General features: G+C 44.7%; 1 protein-coding gene across 1 annotated transcript in view; it reads right to left on the bottom strand.

Moving 5' to 3' along the window:
- The window catches only part of LOC128687901 (uncharacterized), a 33,626-nt gene that overhangs the window by 12,057 nt on the left and 1,569 nt on the right, over window positions 1-20,000 (bottom strand). Inside the window, exon 2 of the mRNA XM_070081446.1 lies at window positions 9,800-9,891. Within this exon, the coding sequence (XP_069937547.1) occupies window positions 9,800-9,891 (92 nt within the window). The remainder of the gene's footprint in view (window positions 1-9,799; window positions 9,892-20,000) is intronic.

Raw genomic sequence — 20,000 nt, 5'->3', positions numbered from 1 at the left:
TGCTTTCGTAGTGAGTGATTTTCGTGTGCAAGTTCGGTACTAGTCCCTCTAGGATTTTCCAGGTGTATATAATCATGTATCTCTCCCGCCTGCGTTCCAGGGAATACAGGTTCAGGAACTTCAAGCGCTCCCAGTAATTGAGGTGTTTTATCTCCGTTATGCGCGCCGTGAAGGTTCTCTGTACATTTTCTAGGTCAGCAATTTCACCTGCCTTGAAAGGTGCTGTTAGTGTGCAGCAATATTCCAGCCGAGATAGAACAAGTGACCTGAAGAGTGTCATCATGGGCTTGGCATCCCTAGTTTTGAAGGTTCTCATTATCCATCCTGTCATTTTTCTAGCAGTTGCGATTGATACAATGTTATGGTCCTTGAAGGTGAGATCCTCCGACATGATCACTCCCAGGTCTTTGACGTTGATATTTCGCTCTATTTTGTGGCCAGAATTCGTTTTGTACTCTTATGAAGATTTAATTTCCTCATGTTTACCATATCTGAGTAATTGAAAATTCTCATCGTTAAACTTCATATTGTTTTCTGCAGCCCACTGAAAGATTTGGTTGATGTCCGCCTGGAGCCTTGCAGTGTCTGCAATGGAAGACACTGTCATGCAGATTCGGGTGTCATCTGCAAAGGAAGACACGGTGGTGTGGCTGACATCGTTGTCTATGTCAGATATGAGGATGAGGAACAGATGGGAGCGAGTACTGTGCCTTGTGGAGCAGAGTTTTTCACCGTAGCTGCCTCGGACTTTACTCTGTTGACTACTACTCTTTGTGTTCTGTTTGTGAGGAAATTATAGATCCATTTACCAACTTTTCCTGTTATTCCTTTAGCACGCATTTTGTACGCTACTACGCCATGGTCACACTTGTCGAAGGCTTTTGCAAAGTCTGTATATATTACATCTGCATTTTTTTTGCCTTCTAGTGCATTTAGGACCTTGTCGTAGTGGTCCAATAGTTGAGACAGACAGGAGCGACCTGTTCTAAACCCGTGTTGCCCTGGGTTGTGTAAATGATGAGTTTCTAGATGGGTGGCGATCTTGCTTCTTAGGACCTTTTCAAAGATTTTTATGATATGGGATGATAGTGCTATCGGTCTGTAGTTCTTTGCTATTGCTTTACTGCCCCCTTTGTGGAGTGGGGCTATGTCTGTTGTTTTTAGTAACTGTGGGACGACCCCCGTGTCCATGCTCCCTCTCCATAGGATGGTAAAAGCTCGTGATAGGGGCTTCTTGCAGTTCTTGATGAACATGGAGTTCCATGAGTCTGTGGCGACATTATGGGACTGGCGTATTTCCCGTACAGTTAAACCTAACCTAATTGGAAGGGGTAAAGGAGGGGGAAACAAGCAGTTGACCCACATATACCTATGTCCGGGCGCCACATATCGCTTTCCACTCTTAATTTATAAGTCTAATCTGGTAGTGAAGCCTCGTTAGACTAATGTATTATACAATACTACTAATACGTATTTAAACTAGAGTTAGACACACAGTAGTTTAGTATCTACATCGCCTCTCATAGACTGCACAAATTGACAACCATCCCACATTAGTGTCGGTGACCAGGCACTTAGCCTATCCAGTCTTCAGTCTCAAAACTAACTTTACTGATTAAACAGGCAGAAGTCTAAACTCTGCCTAACTGTGCCGATCTATTAACAGCCTGGTTAACTAGGACGACTTGTCCTACGACAGGCCTTTGTGCAGTGAATTAGTTTACATTTCACGGCAATAAACGGCTCCCTCGCTGCTAACAAAGAGATATCAGACTGTGACTCATATAAGTATCTCGGTGATTCTTCGCTGAGGCGCCATAGACTCCCACACTCCACGAGTAAGTACCCATTGCATCATTAAATGTGCATTTTTTGTACTACTGGAGATGAACAGTGTGAAAGGTCTTACCACATCCTCCAGCCCACCAGAAATGCAACATTACCTGCAACCGGCTTACTACACACTGCCCTATGTAACTAGAGGAAAAAAATCAGATAGAAATGGGATGCCAGGTTTCTGGGAAAAATGCCACTGAAGGTTTGATTAGATCACTAACCTAATCAATCATAACCCACAGACACATCGTGACTTCACGAATTCTGTCCCAGCAAATGTGACATAATGAAAATGAAACAATGGGAAGAAGAAGACCAAACCAGCTGCACCACATGGAAAAGGAGCAACTTCCAGATACAAACATTCAGAAAAGCCAAGGAATCATCTTTGTTAGGGTCACAGACAACATAAAAGGACGTACAAAGGTTATAAATAGAAGGCCTTCAGCTTGGCACATAAATAATGAACACTGAGAAGGTCCATAGATTTGATACACGGCTGTCTATTCAACAAGAATACGTTACAAACGCGTTCAGCTTTTGTGTAGCAAAAAGATACGGCAGAATAAATCTTTATTCATTTAAGTTTTCACTCACAGGCACTCACATTGGCACTCACTGAACCACACACACACGCACACACACACACACACACACACACACACACACACACACACACACACACACACACACACACACATACACAAACACACACACACACACACACAAACACACACACACACTTGCGCACACACACATACACACACACACACACACACACATACACACACACACACACACACACACACACACACACACACACACACACACACACACACACACACACACACACACACACATATACAAACACACACATAAAGTTACTGGTTATGGGTGATTTCAACCACAGGAAGATCGAATGGGAAAACCTGCAGCCTCATGGGGGTCCCGAAACATGGAGAGCCAAAGTGATGGATGTGGTACTGGAAAACCTCATGCGTCAACGCGTCAGGGACACTACCAGAGAGAGAGAGGAGGGTGAACCAACAAGACTGGACCTTGTGTTCACCCTGAACAGTTCGGACATTGAGTACATCACATATGAGACGCCCCTTGGAGCTATTGATCACGTAGTTCTGAGTTGTGAATACATAGTAGAGTTACAAGTGGAGAGGGCAACAGGAGTCGAATGGGAAAAGCCAAACTATAAAAGATGGGACTACATAGGTATGAGGAACTTCCTGTGAGATGTTCAGTGGGACAGAGAACTGATAGGAAAGTCAGTAAACGAAATGCTGGAATATGTCACAGCAAAATGCAAGGAGGCAGAGGAAAGGTTTGTTCCTAAGGGCAACAGAAACAGTGGGAAGACTAAAGCGAGTCCTTGGTTTACCCGAAGGTGTAGGGAGGCAAAAACTAAATGCAAAAATTAAGTGGAAGAGGTACAGAAGGCAAAGGACCCAGGAAAATAAGGAGATCAGTCGAAGAGCCAGAAACGAGTATGCACAGATAAGGAGGGAGGCCCAGCGACAGTACGAAAACGACATAGCATCGAAAGTCAAGACTCACCCGAAACTGCTGTAGAGCCACATTAGGAAAAAGACAACAGTCAAAGACCAGGTAATCAGGCTGAGGAAAGAAGGTAGGGAGAACACAAGAAACGAGCTCAACACGAGATTTAAGGAAGTATTCACAGTGGAGACAGGAAGGACTCTGGGAAGACAGGACAGAGGGGGACACCAACAGGGAATACACCATCAAGTGCTGGGTGACATACACACAACTGAGTAGGAGATGAAGAAACTGCTAAGTGACCTTGATACCTCAAAGGCAATGGGACCGGACAACATCTCCCCGTGGGTCCTTAGAGAGGGACCAGAAATGCTATGTGTGCCATTAACCGCAATCTTCAACACATCCCATGAAACTGGGCAACTATCCTAGGTATGGAAGACGGCAAATGTAATTCCCATTTTTAAAAAATGAGACAGAAAAGAGGCACTAAACTACAGACCATTGTCACTGACGTGTGTAGTATGCAAAATCATGGAGAAGATTATCAGGAGAGTGGTGGAGCACCTGGAAAGGAACAAGATTATGAACGACAACCAGCACTGATTCATGGAAGGCAAATCCTGTGTCATAAACCTTCTGGAGTTTTATGACAAAGTTACAGAAGTAAGACACTAGAGAGAGGGGTGGGTTGATTGCATTTTCTTGGACTGCAAGAAGGCCTTCGACACAGTTCCTCACAAGAGATTAGTGCAGAAACTATAGGATCAGGCGTGTATAACGTGAAGGGCACTGCAATGAATCAGAGAATACCTGACAGGGAGGCAACAACGAGTCATGGTACATGATGAGGTATCACAGTGGGCACCTGTGACGAGCGGGATCCCACAGGGGTCGGCCCTAAGACCAGTGCTATTTTTGGTATATGTGAATGACATGGTGGAAGGGACAGATGATGTGAAGTTAATGAGGAGAATTAAATCAGATGAGGATCAAGCAGGACTTCAAAGAGACCTGGACAGGATGGACACGTGGTCCAGCAACTGGCTTCTCGAATTTAACCCTGCCAAATGCAAAGTCATGAAGATCGGAGAAAGGCAAAGAAGACTGCAGACAGAGTATAGGCTAGGTGGCCAAAGACTGTAAACCTCGCTCAAGGAGAAAGATCTTGGGATGAGTATAACACCGAGCACGTCTCCGGAAGCACATATCAACCAGATAACTGCTGCAGCATATGGGCGCCTGGCAAACCTGAGATTATTGTTCCGATACCTAAGTAAAGAATCTTTCAAGACACTGTACACCGGGTACGTCAGGCCCATACTGGAACCCGCACTCGGTCAAGCACGTTAAGAAATTAGAGAAAGTGCAAAGGTTTGTGATAAGGTTAGTTCCAGAGCTAATGGGAATGTTCTACGAAGAAAGGTTAAGGGAAATCGGCCTGACGACACTGGAGGACAGGAGGATTAGGGGAGACATGACCAGCCCTGTGAGAATGGCACAAAGTATGCATCCCTCTATCCACTTGACAAACAATCCTTAAACACCAGGTGCTCAGCTGTACTAGGCATGTTTTTCCTGATGCAAGGACATTAACAGAATGACTCACAAAATTGTAATGACATGATTGCAAATAAACCATACCATGGGGCTTTGAGGGGACTTGAGCTAGAGTTCATCACCCCCATGCTAGTGGGAGATTCGTCTGTAAAAATTGTATTTGTGGTCACAGTGGTGCCTATGCTAACCTTCCTATGGTGTAGAAATATACCTAGATGGATGAATCTTAATGAAGCTAGCTGGCCCAGTGGCTAATGCATCGGTCTGGAATTTTGAGACTCTTTGATCACGGGTTCTAACCCCACCCGTGGTCTGGTTTACATTAACAGAATCATTAACAGAACTACAGCCAAGCCCCAATTCTGTTAATGATTCAAAATCCTGTTTCGTGATTTCTTTAATATACAGACAAGCACCTAAAGTCGGTTCCTGACCAGCCGGGCTGTGGCTCGTACGTTGGTTTGCGTGCAGCCAGCAGCAACAGCCTGGTTGATCAGGCTCTGATCTACGAGGAGGCCTGGTCACAGACCGGGCCGCGGGGGCGTTGACCCCCGGAACTCTCTCCAGGTAAACTCCAGGTAGACAGCTCGTGAAGGCTGGTACCCCAAACATGATGATGCTGAAATTAGTCTCTGAGGCTCCATGACCACATACATCTTTGCATCAGGAAAAACACACTCAGTACAGCTGAGTGCCTGGTGTTTAAAGATTGTTGGTCAAATGGATATAGGGATGTGTATGTTGTAAAGTTTTCACAGGGCTGGGCATGGGAAGCAGGATCGAGTCCTGGCCAAGCCGCAGTTCTGTTAATGATATATATGTCGTGCTTAATACGTAAAACTTCCGACTTTTGCTTAAATAAGAGTGCTCTTCTTGCTGAATAAGGCAAGTGAAAATTCGTTTATGCAGTAATTTCTCAAAAATTATTCTGAACCTAACGATTTTTATTATTTTATTTGTTCATTTATTGTTAAATTATTGTATACATATCTAAAATTTATTTAGTTGGATCAGGCGTGTAGAGGAGTGTAGAGGAGAGAGAGAGAGATTTTGAGAGATGTTAAGCAAATGTACAGGAACTTTTGAACCACGTGAGAGAGTAATTAGGGTAGGGGATCTAAATGCTAAAGTAAGAGAAACATTTAAAGAGGGTGTGGTTGGTACGTTTGGGGTACCAGGTGTAAATGATAATGGGAGCCCTTTGATTGAACTTTGTGTAGAAAGGGGTTTAGTTATAGGTAATACATATTTTAACAAAAAGAGGATAAATAAGTATGCAAGCTATGATGTAGGGCGTAATGACAGTACGTAGTTTGATGGACTACGTATTGGTAGATAACATGCTCAGTACTGCTGGACGCCTGGTGTTTAAGGATGGCAGTCCAGTGGATAGAGGGATGCGTGTTTTGTTTAGTTCACACACGGCTGGGCATGGAAAAGCAGGATTGAGTTCTGGCCAGCCGCAGTTCTGTTGATGATATACGTATATATATATATATATATATATATATATATATATATATATATATATATATATATATATATATATATATATATATATATATATATATATATATATATATATATATATATATATATATATATTTATTTATTTATTTATTTATTTATTTATTTATTAACACATCGGCCATTTCCTACCAACACAGTTGGCCCAGAAAGGAAGAAACACTTTCATCGTCATTCATTCCATAACTGTCTGGCCAGAGGCGTGCCTACACTACAATTAAAAACCGCAACATATCTCAGCCCCTCCTTCAGAGCGCAAGCACTGTACTTCCCACCTTCAGCTAACCGGTTTCCCTGAATCCTTTCATAAATGTTACTTTGCTCACACCCCAACAGCACGTCAAGTTATAAAAATGATTTGCCTCCACTCACTGAAATCAAACACGCTTATTCACTCTGGTTGGAACTAAACCTCCTTTACCCCTCTCTCTCCAACCTTTCTTAGGGTGACCCATACCCTGCCTTCATTTCACTACAGATTAATACGTCCTCCATGTCATTAGGTTTCGTTCCATTCTCTCTAAATGTCCAAACCACTTCAACAGCCCCTCCTCAGCCCTCTGGTTAATACTTTCAGAAACCCCGCACCTACTTTTAATCTCCAAGCTACGGATTCTCTGAATAATATTCACACTGCACGTTGCTCTCACACACGACTGCCTCCAACCTTCTCCTTATTGCAACATTCACCACATATGCTTTCACACCCATTGGTACCATTATACTCTCATATATTTCCTTCTTTCCTTCCTTGGATAACGTTCTTTGTTCCCGAGTTTCCTCAGTACACTAATCACTCTTTTTCCCTCGTCAGTTCTATGATTCATCTCGTCTTTCATAGACCAATTCGCCGACAAACCCACTCCGAAATATCTGAGTACATTCACTTCCTCCATACTCCCTCCCTCTCATCTGACATCCAGAACTCTTCACCGTAGCAGCCCTAGATTTTATTCTGTTTACCATTTATCTTTGGATTCTATTAGGAATTAAGATACCCATCTGCTCACCTATACATCCAATCCTTTCTGACGCATTTTGTGCAGAATTACCACATGATCTCACTTGTCAAAGGATTTTGCAAAATAGGTGAACATTATATCTGCATTTATGGCTCTCTGACCGCGGGTTCTAACCCCACCCGTGGTATGGTTTGTTTGGAACCGTGCCATTTGCGATGAGTCATATCTCCATTTTGCTTGACCAATGTATCCAACTCCATACTTAATGTTCCAGAAAATGCGAGAGGCAGTAGCAACTTGCACTGAAACCATGCTGACCTGGGTTGTGCAACTACTGCCATTGTAAACCACGCATCCTCTATTAAATGTCTGATTCTACAAGTTTGACAGTGAACTATATTTCATAATTATTTCCTAGGATCTTATAGTGTTCGAGTAGGAGATAAGTGAGACAGAATGAAATGAGGAATAGTAAAAGCAAAATCATACACAGCATAAAAATGTGTGTAGAACAGAGGGTGTCTGTGGGTTATGAATGATTAGGTCAGTGATCCAATCAAGTCACTTACGGAATTCAGCCCAGAAACCTGCCATTCCATTTCTGTCTACCTGAATTCTTACCAATAGTTTACACATGGAACAGTGTATGGTAGGCTGGTTGCAAAAATGTTGAAGGTTAGAGTATTTCACTGCACAAGGCCTGTCGTAGGATAACTGACTAGGCTGTTAATTGATCTGCACATTTGGGCAGCTCTTAATAATATTAATACCCAACTTCACTCTCACTCAGGACCTTTCGTTACTGGGTAGGCAGGAGCCTGTTGCTCCCTTAGCCAGAGGGCACTCATGGCTGGCTGGAACAAGTGCCCGTTGCTCACAATCGTATAGGTTGTGAGAGGTACTAAGCTAGATTACTCTATATCTAATTCTAGGCTTCATTACTAGTCTCATAAATTAAGAATGGAAAGGGGAACATGGCAACCGCTCATAGGCATAGGTGGGTATGCTCGTTCTTCCCCCCCTCCCCTCATTCCCCCCTACTCGTTCTTTCCCCCTCTCCTATCCCCCTACTTAGGGAGGTTTTAAAGGTCTGGAAAATCAAAAGATGCGTGTTTTTCCAAACTAATCTCCACTTCCACTGTTACTTCATAAAAGACTGCAGAAAACTGCGAAAATGATCGACAGTTATGTATATACTTTTTCCCACCAATCTCACCAACATTCCCTTCAGAAGAAACAACAACATCGCAGCCATTACTTCGATTACTACCAAGAACCTGTCCAGACTAGAAGTAAAGATAGCCACCATGACACAAATAGAACAGGAGTCTGTACCACTCCTTGCAATGGATATGACGAACGTTACATCGGTAAAAACCTCACGGGACAGTGTCGCATAAGTCATGCATGTATATGGACTCATAACATCATTACACAGAACAAGTGTAGCTTCATGTTAGGTAAATCTTTAGCTCCACCATACTTGCATGTAATGTAGGAACCCGGGACCCAATGGTCTGGTATCCTGCATTGTTCCCTCGAGCCCAGATACTCTGCTGCACCTCACCTACCTTACTCTACCTGTACACATATTCATGTTTTTTTTCATCTATTCAGTAGTGATTTGATAGATCAGTCATGAATAAATGTATCCACTGCAAGTATCATTTGAGTCACATGGTCGGTATTTACATACCTTGCAAATTGTAGATAAATACAACAGCAGTTGCTGATAGGTAAAGTAAACAATGAATATACAACTAAATGATTTTAACTGGTTAATTATTTTTAGATAATTAAATCTACATACTTAGAAGCAATTATTTACAACAAGGTTATTTTAAGTAACTCTTTACAACTAGGTAGTTACGAGCAGTTAACTGCAACTAGAAAAATACAAATAAGCAATCACAAGTAATTGATAACAGTTTGGTAAATGCAGACAGAGAACTACAGTTAATTATTATTAGGTGATTACAATTGATTAATTATAATTATAAAATTATAAGTCACTACTTACAATTAGGAAATTACAAGTAACTAATAACTATTAGGTAATTACAGCTAGGAGATTACATAAAAAACATACAGGTCAGGTGCTAAATTCCTCCCTTTTCCGTCTCCAGCATCGAGACAACGATGATGATACAAACCATACCTCGGGCGGGATAGAACCCACGATCAGAGTCATAAAACTCCAGACCGATACTTTAGCCACTAGGCCAGGTTGCTACAATAAGATTCATCCAACTAGATATATTTATACATCATAGGAAGGTTAGCATAAGCACCACTGTGCCAATGCTAACTCTCTTACTGCGGGTTCCATCCCCGCCCGTGGTATGGTATGTTTGCAATCGTGTCATTACGATTTCGTGAGTAATGATAATATAGTTACTCACTTGACTCAGCAGGTGTTGTGGTGTAAGACAGAGCCACCAACACCACGGCCACCGCCATGAACGTCAGGTATCCAGCCATCACACTCGGTGTCCTGTAAGAAAAAACTATCAGGTCATCTCAAACAATCTGAGCCAGTCAAAAGAGACAAATTAATATCGCCTGGGAAGTAGTCAAGCAGGAAAACTAATTTGAAATAGATATTTCAACCATGGCAACAGTAGAAAAAAAATTGTCATATCTGTAAAGTAATGTAGAGAATCAAGTTATAAATCTGAAAAAATGGAGTAACACTCAAATGAAATGAGACGGAGGCATGTGATTAGCTCCTGGAATGTCAGCGTTTACTAATGAGCAAAACCTGGTACGTGTGTGTTGGTTGCTAGATGTGCATTACAATGTATATGAATTCAGATATGTTGCATGCATGATCTTCGTGTGTTTGCCAAGGTTGATTACACAAGAATTGTTAGTATTATTTGTGTGCAGTGCACGGATATGTTAATGATACGCTGATAAAGCATTTATATAAATATGCATAACACACAACAATAACCACGTAATTAAAAATGACAAAGACGTCCGCAGCATCGCCTGGTATAGCACATAGTCAGCAATCAAACAGGAAGTCGAATACAAACTAAGATGCACAAAGGCAACTGTTAGCCAACTTTGCGAAACCCACCAACAGATCCAAGGACAGTTTAACATCTCTCAACCGGTTAGGAACAACTAAGAGGCAGAAGTAACTTACGTAGAAATAGTTACATGTCCCTTTACTTCAGAACTTCCCCGTCTACCATCATTGTTCCATTGCCACTAATAATAATAGAATCTTCTACCTCTTTCTCTTCTCTGTTTTCTCTGTAGTACTAGTAACAGCGTTCGTAGAAGTAGCAACAGAAACACCAGTGATAATGATAAAGAAGTATATGTAGCAGTAATAGAATTAAACTTAGAAATAATAGTATAGTGTGCAGTTAGCAATCCTGTTGAAAGTTAAAGGACTAAGCGACCCTTAATTAACTTCCTTGGATCAAACCAAATTAAATCCCAGTTACCACGAAATGTATGACTCTTAGTTTGGCTTGTTCCCGTGAATATAATAATAATTAGAAGTATACACAAACAACCCTCACATAAGAGAGAGAAACTTACGTTTCGGTTCGACTTGGACCATTTACAAGGCATTCTAGTCTTTGTACAATATGAGGAAGGTATCCCCATGTGGTATTAACCCAGCTCTCTCTACCTCAATATAAACAAATGCAGCAGTACAAAATGCAGCTTAAGGGGCACGTAAGTTCCCTCGTTTTCTAACAACATGTTATTAGAAGACGCGGGAACTTGCGTACCCTTTAAAGTTTCATATACAATTAAATATCAACGTTAAAAATTTAAAGAGAAACAGAAGAGGCGCTCACAAGGTATCACAATTTCTTAAATGAAAATGAAAATTGGCACATAAACAGCACAGAATTCAAACCATATATTATGGAACACCATTTTTGAAAGTTTATTGACTTTAAATTTGAAATTACTCAAAAGTTCCAGTCTCAAGTTATCTGTATTGAATGCTGAAGCCAATCTGATAAGGCTCTTATAAATAATTGAAAATGTAAACATGTAAATTATCATTATTTCTTGTATAAAACTGATAAATTGTCGTCTACACTCACAAAAAGTCACTTGTGTAGGTAAGTTACACGAGCGTTAAGGGCTGCAGCCAATCAGGAGAGGCATTCTTCAGTTATTGTTCAGAAAATAATTAGTCATTATAATTGGTAAATTCAGAATTAAACAATAAAAATTCATTGCAAAATTTCTTGCGAAGAAAACACATTAGTGCTTAAAGTTTGAATCCGACATGAAGATGCATTTTTCAGCTGCTCCACAGAAACCAACAAATCCAAGCAACTAAATAACTCGCACATAGCAGAATGAAACTTATGACAACGTTTCGGTCGGAGTTGAACCATTAACAAGTTACACAGTTAATGGCTAGTTATTGACTAGTTTCATTCTCCTATGTGCAGGATATTTGTTTAGTGTTAGTCACGGAAATGTGCACTTTTATTCTGTAATTTCAAGTACAGGGATACAAAAGGGATGCACTAAACACAACCCATACAGTAGCACCAATGTCCACATAACCCACGCTTTAACACTGCCCACACAACCTACACCACTGCTCACACAACCTACACCACTGCTCACACAACCTACACCACTGCTCACACAACCTACACCACTGCTCACACAACCTACACCACTGCTCACACAACCTACACCACTGCTCACACAACCTACACCACTGCTCACACAACCTACACCACTGCTCACACAACCTACACCACTGCTCACACAACCTACACCACTGCTCACACAACCTACACCACTGCTCACACAACCTACACCACTGCTCACACAACCTACACCACTGCTCACACAACCTACACCACTGCTCACACAACCTACACCACTGCTCACATCACTGCTCACACAACCTACACAACTGCTCACACAACCTACACCACTGCTCACACAACCTACACCACTGCTCACACAACCTACACCACTGCTCACACAACCTACACCACTGCTCACACAACCTACACCACTACTCACACAACCTACACCATTGCTCACACAACCTACACCACTGCTCACACAACCTACACCACTGCTCACACAACCTACACCACTGCTCACACAACCTACACCATTGCTCACACAACCTACACCACTGCTCACACAACCTACACCACTGCTCACACAACCTACACCACTGCTCACACAACCTACACCACTGCTCACACAACCTACACCACTGCTCACACAACCTACACCACTGCTCACACCACTGCTCACACAACCTACACCACTGCTCACACAACCTACACCACTGCTCACACAACCTACACCACTGCTCACACAACCTACACCACTGCTCACACAACCTACACCACTGCTCACACAACCTACACCACTGCTCACACAACCTACACCACTGCTCAAACAACCAACACCACTGCTCACACAACCTACACCACTGCTCACACAACCTACACCACTGCTCACACAACCTACACCACTGCTCACACAACCTACACCACTGCTCACACAACCTACACCACTGCTCACACAACCAACACCACTGCTCACACAACCTACACCACTGCTCACACAACCTACACCACTGCTCACACAACCAACACCACTGCTCACACAACCAACACCACTGCTCACACAACCTACACCACTGCTCACACAACCTACACCACTGCTCACACAACCAACACCACTGCTCACACAACCAACACCACTGCTCACACAACCTACACCACTGCTCACACAACCTACACCACTGCTCACACAACCAGCACCACTGCTCACAAAACCAACACCACTGCTCACACAACCAACACCACTACTCAAACAACCTACACCACTACTCACACAACCTACACCACTGCTCACACAACCAACACCACTGCTCACACAACCAACACCACTGCTCACACAACCTACACCACTGCTCACACAACCTACACCACTCCTCACACAACCAACACCACTGCTCACACAACCAACACCAGTGCTCACACAACCTACACCACTGCTCACACAACCAACACCACTGCTCACACAACCAACACCACTGCTCACACAACCTACACCACTGCTCACACAACATACACCACTGCTCACACAACCAACACCACTGCTCACACAACCAACACCACTGCTCACACAACCTACACCACTGCTCACACAACCTACACCACAGCTCACACAACCTACACCACTGCTCACACAACCTACACCACTGCTCACACAATCTACACCACTACTCACACAACCTACACCACTGCTCACACAACCTACACCACTGCTCACACAACCAACACCACTGCTCACACAACCAACACCACTGCTCACACAACCTACACCACTGCTCACACAACCTACACCACTGCTCACACAACCAACACCACTGCTCACACAACCAACACCACTGCTCACACAACCTACACCACTGCTCACACAACCTACACCACTGCTCACACAACCTACACCACTGCTCACACAACCTACACCAATGCTCACACAACCAACACCACTGCTCACACAACCTACACCACTGCTCACACAACCTACACCACTGCTCACACAACCAACACCACTGCTCACACAACCTACACCACTGCTCACACAACCAACACCACTACTCACACAACCTACACCACTGCTCACACAACCTACACCACTGCTCACACAACCAACACCACTGCTCACACAACCAACACCACTGCTCACACAACCTACACCACTGCTCACACAACCTACACCACTGCTCACACAACCAGCACCACTGCTCACACAACCTACACCACTGCTCACACTACCATCCACCACTGCTCACACCACCAACCACCACTGCTCACACCACCAACCACCACTGCTCACACCACCAACCACCACTGCTCACACCACCAACCACCACTGCTCACACCACCAACCACCACTGCTCACACCACCAACCACCACTGCTCACACCACAATCACCACTGCTCACACAACCTACACCACTGCTCACACAACCTACAACACTGCTCACACAACCTACACCACTGCTCACACAACCAACACCACTGATCACACAACCTACACCACTGCTCACACAACCAACACCACTGCTCACACAACCTACACCACTGCTCACACAACCTACACCACTGCTCACACAACCAACACCACTGCTCACACAACCAACACCACTGCTCACACAACCTACACCACTGCTCACACAACCTACACCACTGCTCACACAACCAACACCACTGCTCACACAACCAACACCACTGCTCACACAACCTACACCACTGCTCACACAACCTACACCACTGCTCACACAACCAACACCACTGCTCACACAACCAACACCACTGCTCACACAACCTACACCACTGCTCACACAACCTACATCACTGCTCACACAACCTACACCACTGCTCACACAACCTACACCACTGCTCACACAACCTACACCACTGCTCACACAACCTACACCACTGCTCACACAACCTTCACCACTGCTCACACAACCTACACCACTGCTCACACAACCTACACCACTGCTCACACAACCTACACCACTGCTCACACAACCTACACCACTGCTCACACAACCTACACCACTGCTCACACATCCTACACCACTGCTCACACAACCTACACCACTGCTCACACAATCTACACCACTGCTCACACAACCTACACCACTGCTCACACAACCAACACCACTGCTCACACAACCAACACCACTGCTCACACAACCTACACCACTGCTCACACAACCTACACCACTGCTCACACAACCTACACCACTGCTCACACAACCTACACCACTGCTCACACAACCTACACCACTGCTCACACAACCTACACCACTGCTCACACAACCAACACCACTGCTCACACAACCTACACCACTTCTCACACAACCTACACCACTGCTCACACAACCTACACCACTGGTCACACAACCTACACCACTGCTCACACAACCAACACCACTGCTCACACAACCTACACCACTGCTCACACAACCTACACCACTGCTCACACAACCAACACCACTGCTCACACAACCTACACATAAAACCATAGCCCTCATACCCTACACAATAACACCACTGCTCACACAACCTACACCACTGCTCACACATCCTACACCACTGGTCACACAACCTACACCACTGATCACACAATCTACACCACTGCTCACACAACCTACACCACTGCTCACACAACCAACACCACTGCTCACACAACCAACACCACTGCTCACACAACCTACACCACTGCTCACACAACCTACACCACTGCTCACACCACTGCTCACACAACCTACACCACTGCTCACACAACCTACACCACTGCTCACACAACCTACACCACTGCTCACACAACCAAAACCACTGCTCACACAACCTACACCACTGCTCACACAACCTACACCACTGCTCACACAACCTACACCACTGCTCACACAACCTACACCACTGCTCACACCACTGCTCACACAACCTACACCACTGCTCATACAACCTACACCACTGCTCACACAACCTACACCACTGCTCACACAACCAAAACCACTGCTCACACAACCTACACCACTGCTCACACAACCTACACCACTGCTCACACAACCTACACCACTACCCACACAACCTACACCACTGCTCACACAACCTACACCACTGCTCACACAACCTACACCACTGCTCACACAGCCTACACCACTGCTCACACAACCAACACCACTACTCACACAAACTACACCACTGCTCACACAACCTACACCACTGCTCACACAACCTACACCACTGCTCACACAACCAACACCACTACTCACACAACCTACACCACTGCTCACACAACCTACACCACTGCTCACACAACCTACACCACTGCTCACACAACCTACACCACTGCTCACACAACCAACACCACTGCTCACACAACCTACACCACTGCTCACACAACCAACACCACCGCTCACACAACCTACACCACTGCTCACACAACCTACACCACTGCTCACACAACCTACACCACTGCTCACACAACCTACACCACTGCTCACACAACCTACACCACTGCTCACACAACCAACACCACTGCTCACACAACCTACACCACTGCTCACACAACCTACACCACTGCTCACACAACCTACACCACTGCTCACACAACCTACACCACTGCTCACACAACCAACACCACTGCTCACACAACCTACACCACTGCTCACACAACCTACACCACTGCTCACACAACCAACACCACTGCTCACACAACCTACACCACTGCTCACACAACCTACACCACTGCTCACACAACCTACACCACTGCTCACACAACCTACACCACTGCTCACACAACCTACACCACTACTCACGCAACCTACACCACTGCTCACACAACCAACACCACTACTCACACAACCTACACCACTGCTCACACAACCTACACCACTGCTCACACAACCAACACCACTGCTCACACAACCTACACCACTGCTCACACAACCTACACCACTGCTCACACAACCTACACCACTGCTCACACAACCTACACCACTGCTCACACAACCTACACCACTGCTCACACAACCAACACCACTGCTCACACAACCTACACCACTGCTCACACAACCTACACCACTGCTCACACAACCTACACCACTGCTCACACAACCTACACCACTGCTCACACAACCTACACCACTGCTCACACAACCTACACCACTGCTCACACAACCAACACCACTGCTCACACAACCTACACCACTGCTCACACAACCTACACCACTGCTCACACAACCTACACCACTGCTCACACAACCTACACCACTGCTCACACACCCTACACCACTGCTCACACAACCTACACCACTGCTCACACAACCTACACCACTGCTCACACAACCAACACCACTGCTCACACAACCTACACCACTGCTCACACAACCTACACCACTGCTCACACAACCAACACCACTGCTCACACAACCTACACCACTGCTCACACAACCTACACCACTGCTCACACAACCTACATAACTGCTCACACAACCTACACCACTGCTCACACAACCTACACCACTACTCACGCAACCTACACCACTGCTCACACAACCAACACCACTACTCACACAACCTACACCACTGCTCACACAACCTACACCACTGCTCACACAACCAACACCACTGCTCACACAACCTACACCACTGCTCACACAACCTACACCACTGCTCACACAACCTACACCACTGCTCACACAACCTACACCACTGCTCACACAACCTACACCACTGCTCACACAACCAACACCACTGCTCACACAACCTACACCACTGCTCTCACAACCTACACCACTGCTCACACAACCTACACCACTGCTCACACAACCTACACCACTGCTCACACAACCTACACCACTGCTCACACAACCTACACCACTGCTCACACAACCAACACCACTGCTCACACAACCTACACCACTGCTCACACAACCTACACCACTGCTCACACAACCTACACCACTGCTCACACAACCTACACCACTGCTCACACAACCTACACCACTGCTCACACAACCTACACCACTGCTCACCCAACCTACACCACTGCTCACACAACCAACACCACTGCTCACACAACCTACACCACTGCTCACACAACCTACACCACTGCTCACACAACCTACACCACTGCTCACACAACCTACACCACTGCTCACACAACCTACACCACTGCTCACACAACCTACACCACTGCTCACACAACCAACACTGTCATAACGTTATCAACATTGTTCCAATAAAATTTACTCTATAACTACACTGCAACAGCTGTGTCTGCATTATCCGCCCTGAAACCAGGATTTTCGTACACATCTTCAGGTTTATCTACACTACCAGAGGTGTATCTACACTACCAGTGATGTGCCTACACTAACAGTGATGTATCTACACTACCAGAGGTGTATCCACACTACCAGTGATGTATGTACATTACCAAAGGTGTATCTACACTACCAGTGATGTATCTACACTACCAACGATGTATCTACACTACCAGTGATGTATCTACACTACCAAAGGTGTATTTACACTACCAGTGATGTATCTACACTACCAGCGATGTATCTACACTACCAGACGTGTATCTACACTACCAGTGATGAAACTACACTACCAGTGATGTATCTACACTACCAGAGGAGTATCTACATTACCAGTGATGTAACTACACTACCAGTGATGTATCTACACTACCAGAGGAGTATCTACACTACCAGTGATGTATCTACACTACCAGAGGAGTATCTACACTACCAGTGATGTAACTACACTACCAGTGATGTATCTACACTAACAGAGGTGTATCTACACTACCAGTGATGTATCTACACTACCAGTGATGTATCTACACTACCAGAGGTGTATCTACACTACAAGTGATGTGCCTACACTAACAGTGATGTATCTACACTACCAGTGATGTATCTACACTACCATAGGTGTATCTACACTACCAGTGATGTGCCTACACCAACAGTGATGTATCTACACTACCAGATGTGTATCCACACTACCAGTGATGTATTTACGCTACCAGAGGTGTATCTAAGCTACCAGCGAGGTATCTACACTACCAGAGGTGTATCTACACTACCAGAGGTGTATCTACACTACCAGAAGTGTAGATACACTAGCAGTGATGTACCTACACTAACAGTGATGTATCTACACTACCAGAGGTGTATCTACACTAACAGTGATGTACCTTCAATACCAGAGGTGTATCTACACTACCAGAGGTGTATCTACACTACCAGAGGTGTATCTACACTACCAATGATGTATCTAGACTACCAAAGGTGTATTTACACTACCAGTGATATATCTACACTACCAGAGGTGTATATACACTGACAGTGATGTATCTACACTACCACAGGTGTATATACACTGACAGTGATATAACTACACTACCAGAGGTGTATCTACACTACCAGAGGTGAATCTGTACTACCAGAGGTGTATCTACACTACAGTGATGTATCTACACTACCAGAGGTGTATGTACACTACCGGTGATGTAGCTACACTACCAGAGGTGTTTCTACGCTACCGGTGATGTAGCTACACTACCAGAGGTGTATCTACACTTCTAGTGATGTATCTACACTACTAGAGGTGTATTTACACTACCATTGATGTATCTACACTACCAGAGGTGTATGTACACTACCGGTGATGTAGCTACACTACCAGAGGTGTATCTATACTACAAGTGATGTAGCTACAGTACCAGAGGTGTGTGTACACTACCAGTGAGGTATCTACACTACCAGTGATGTAGCTACACTACCAGAGGTGTATCTACACTTCTAGTGATGTATCTACACTACAAGAGGTGTATCTACACTACCAGTGATGTAGCTACACTACCAGTGGTGTATCTATGCTAACAGTGATGTAGCTACACTACCAGAGGTGTATGTACACTACCAGCGAGGTGTCTACACTGCCAGTGATGTATCTACACTACCAGAGGTGTATCTATACTAACAGTGATGTATCTACACTACCAGAGGTGTATCTACACTTCTAGTGATGTATC

This window comes from Cherax quadricarinatus, chromosome 1, assembly GCF_038502225.1.
Source record: "Cherax quadricarinatus isolate ZL_2023a chromosome 1, ASM3850222v1, whole genome shotgun sequence".
Classification (NCBI taxonomy): Eukaryota; Metazoa; Arthropoda; class Malacostraca; order Decapoda; family Parastacidae; genus Cherax; species Cherax quadricarinatus.
This window is presented reverse-complemented; position numbering and strand designations above follow the sequence as displayed.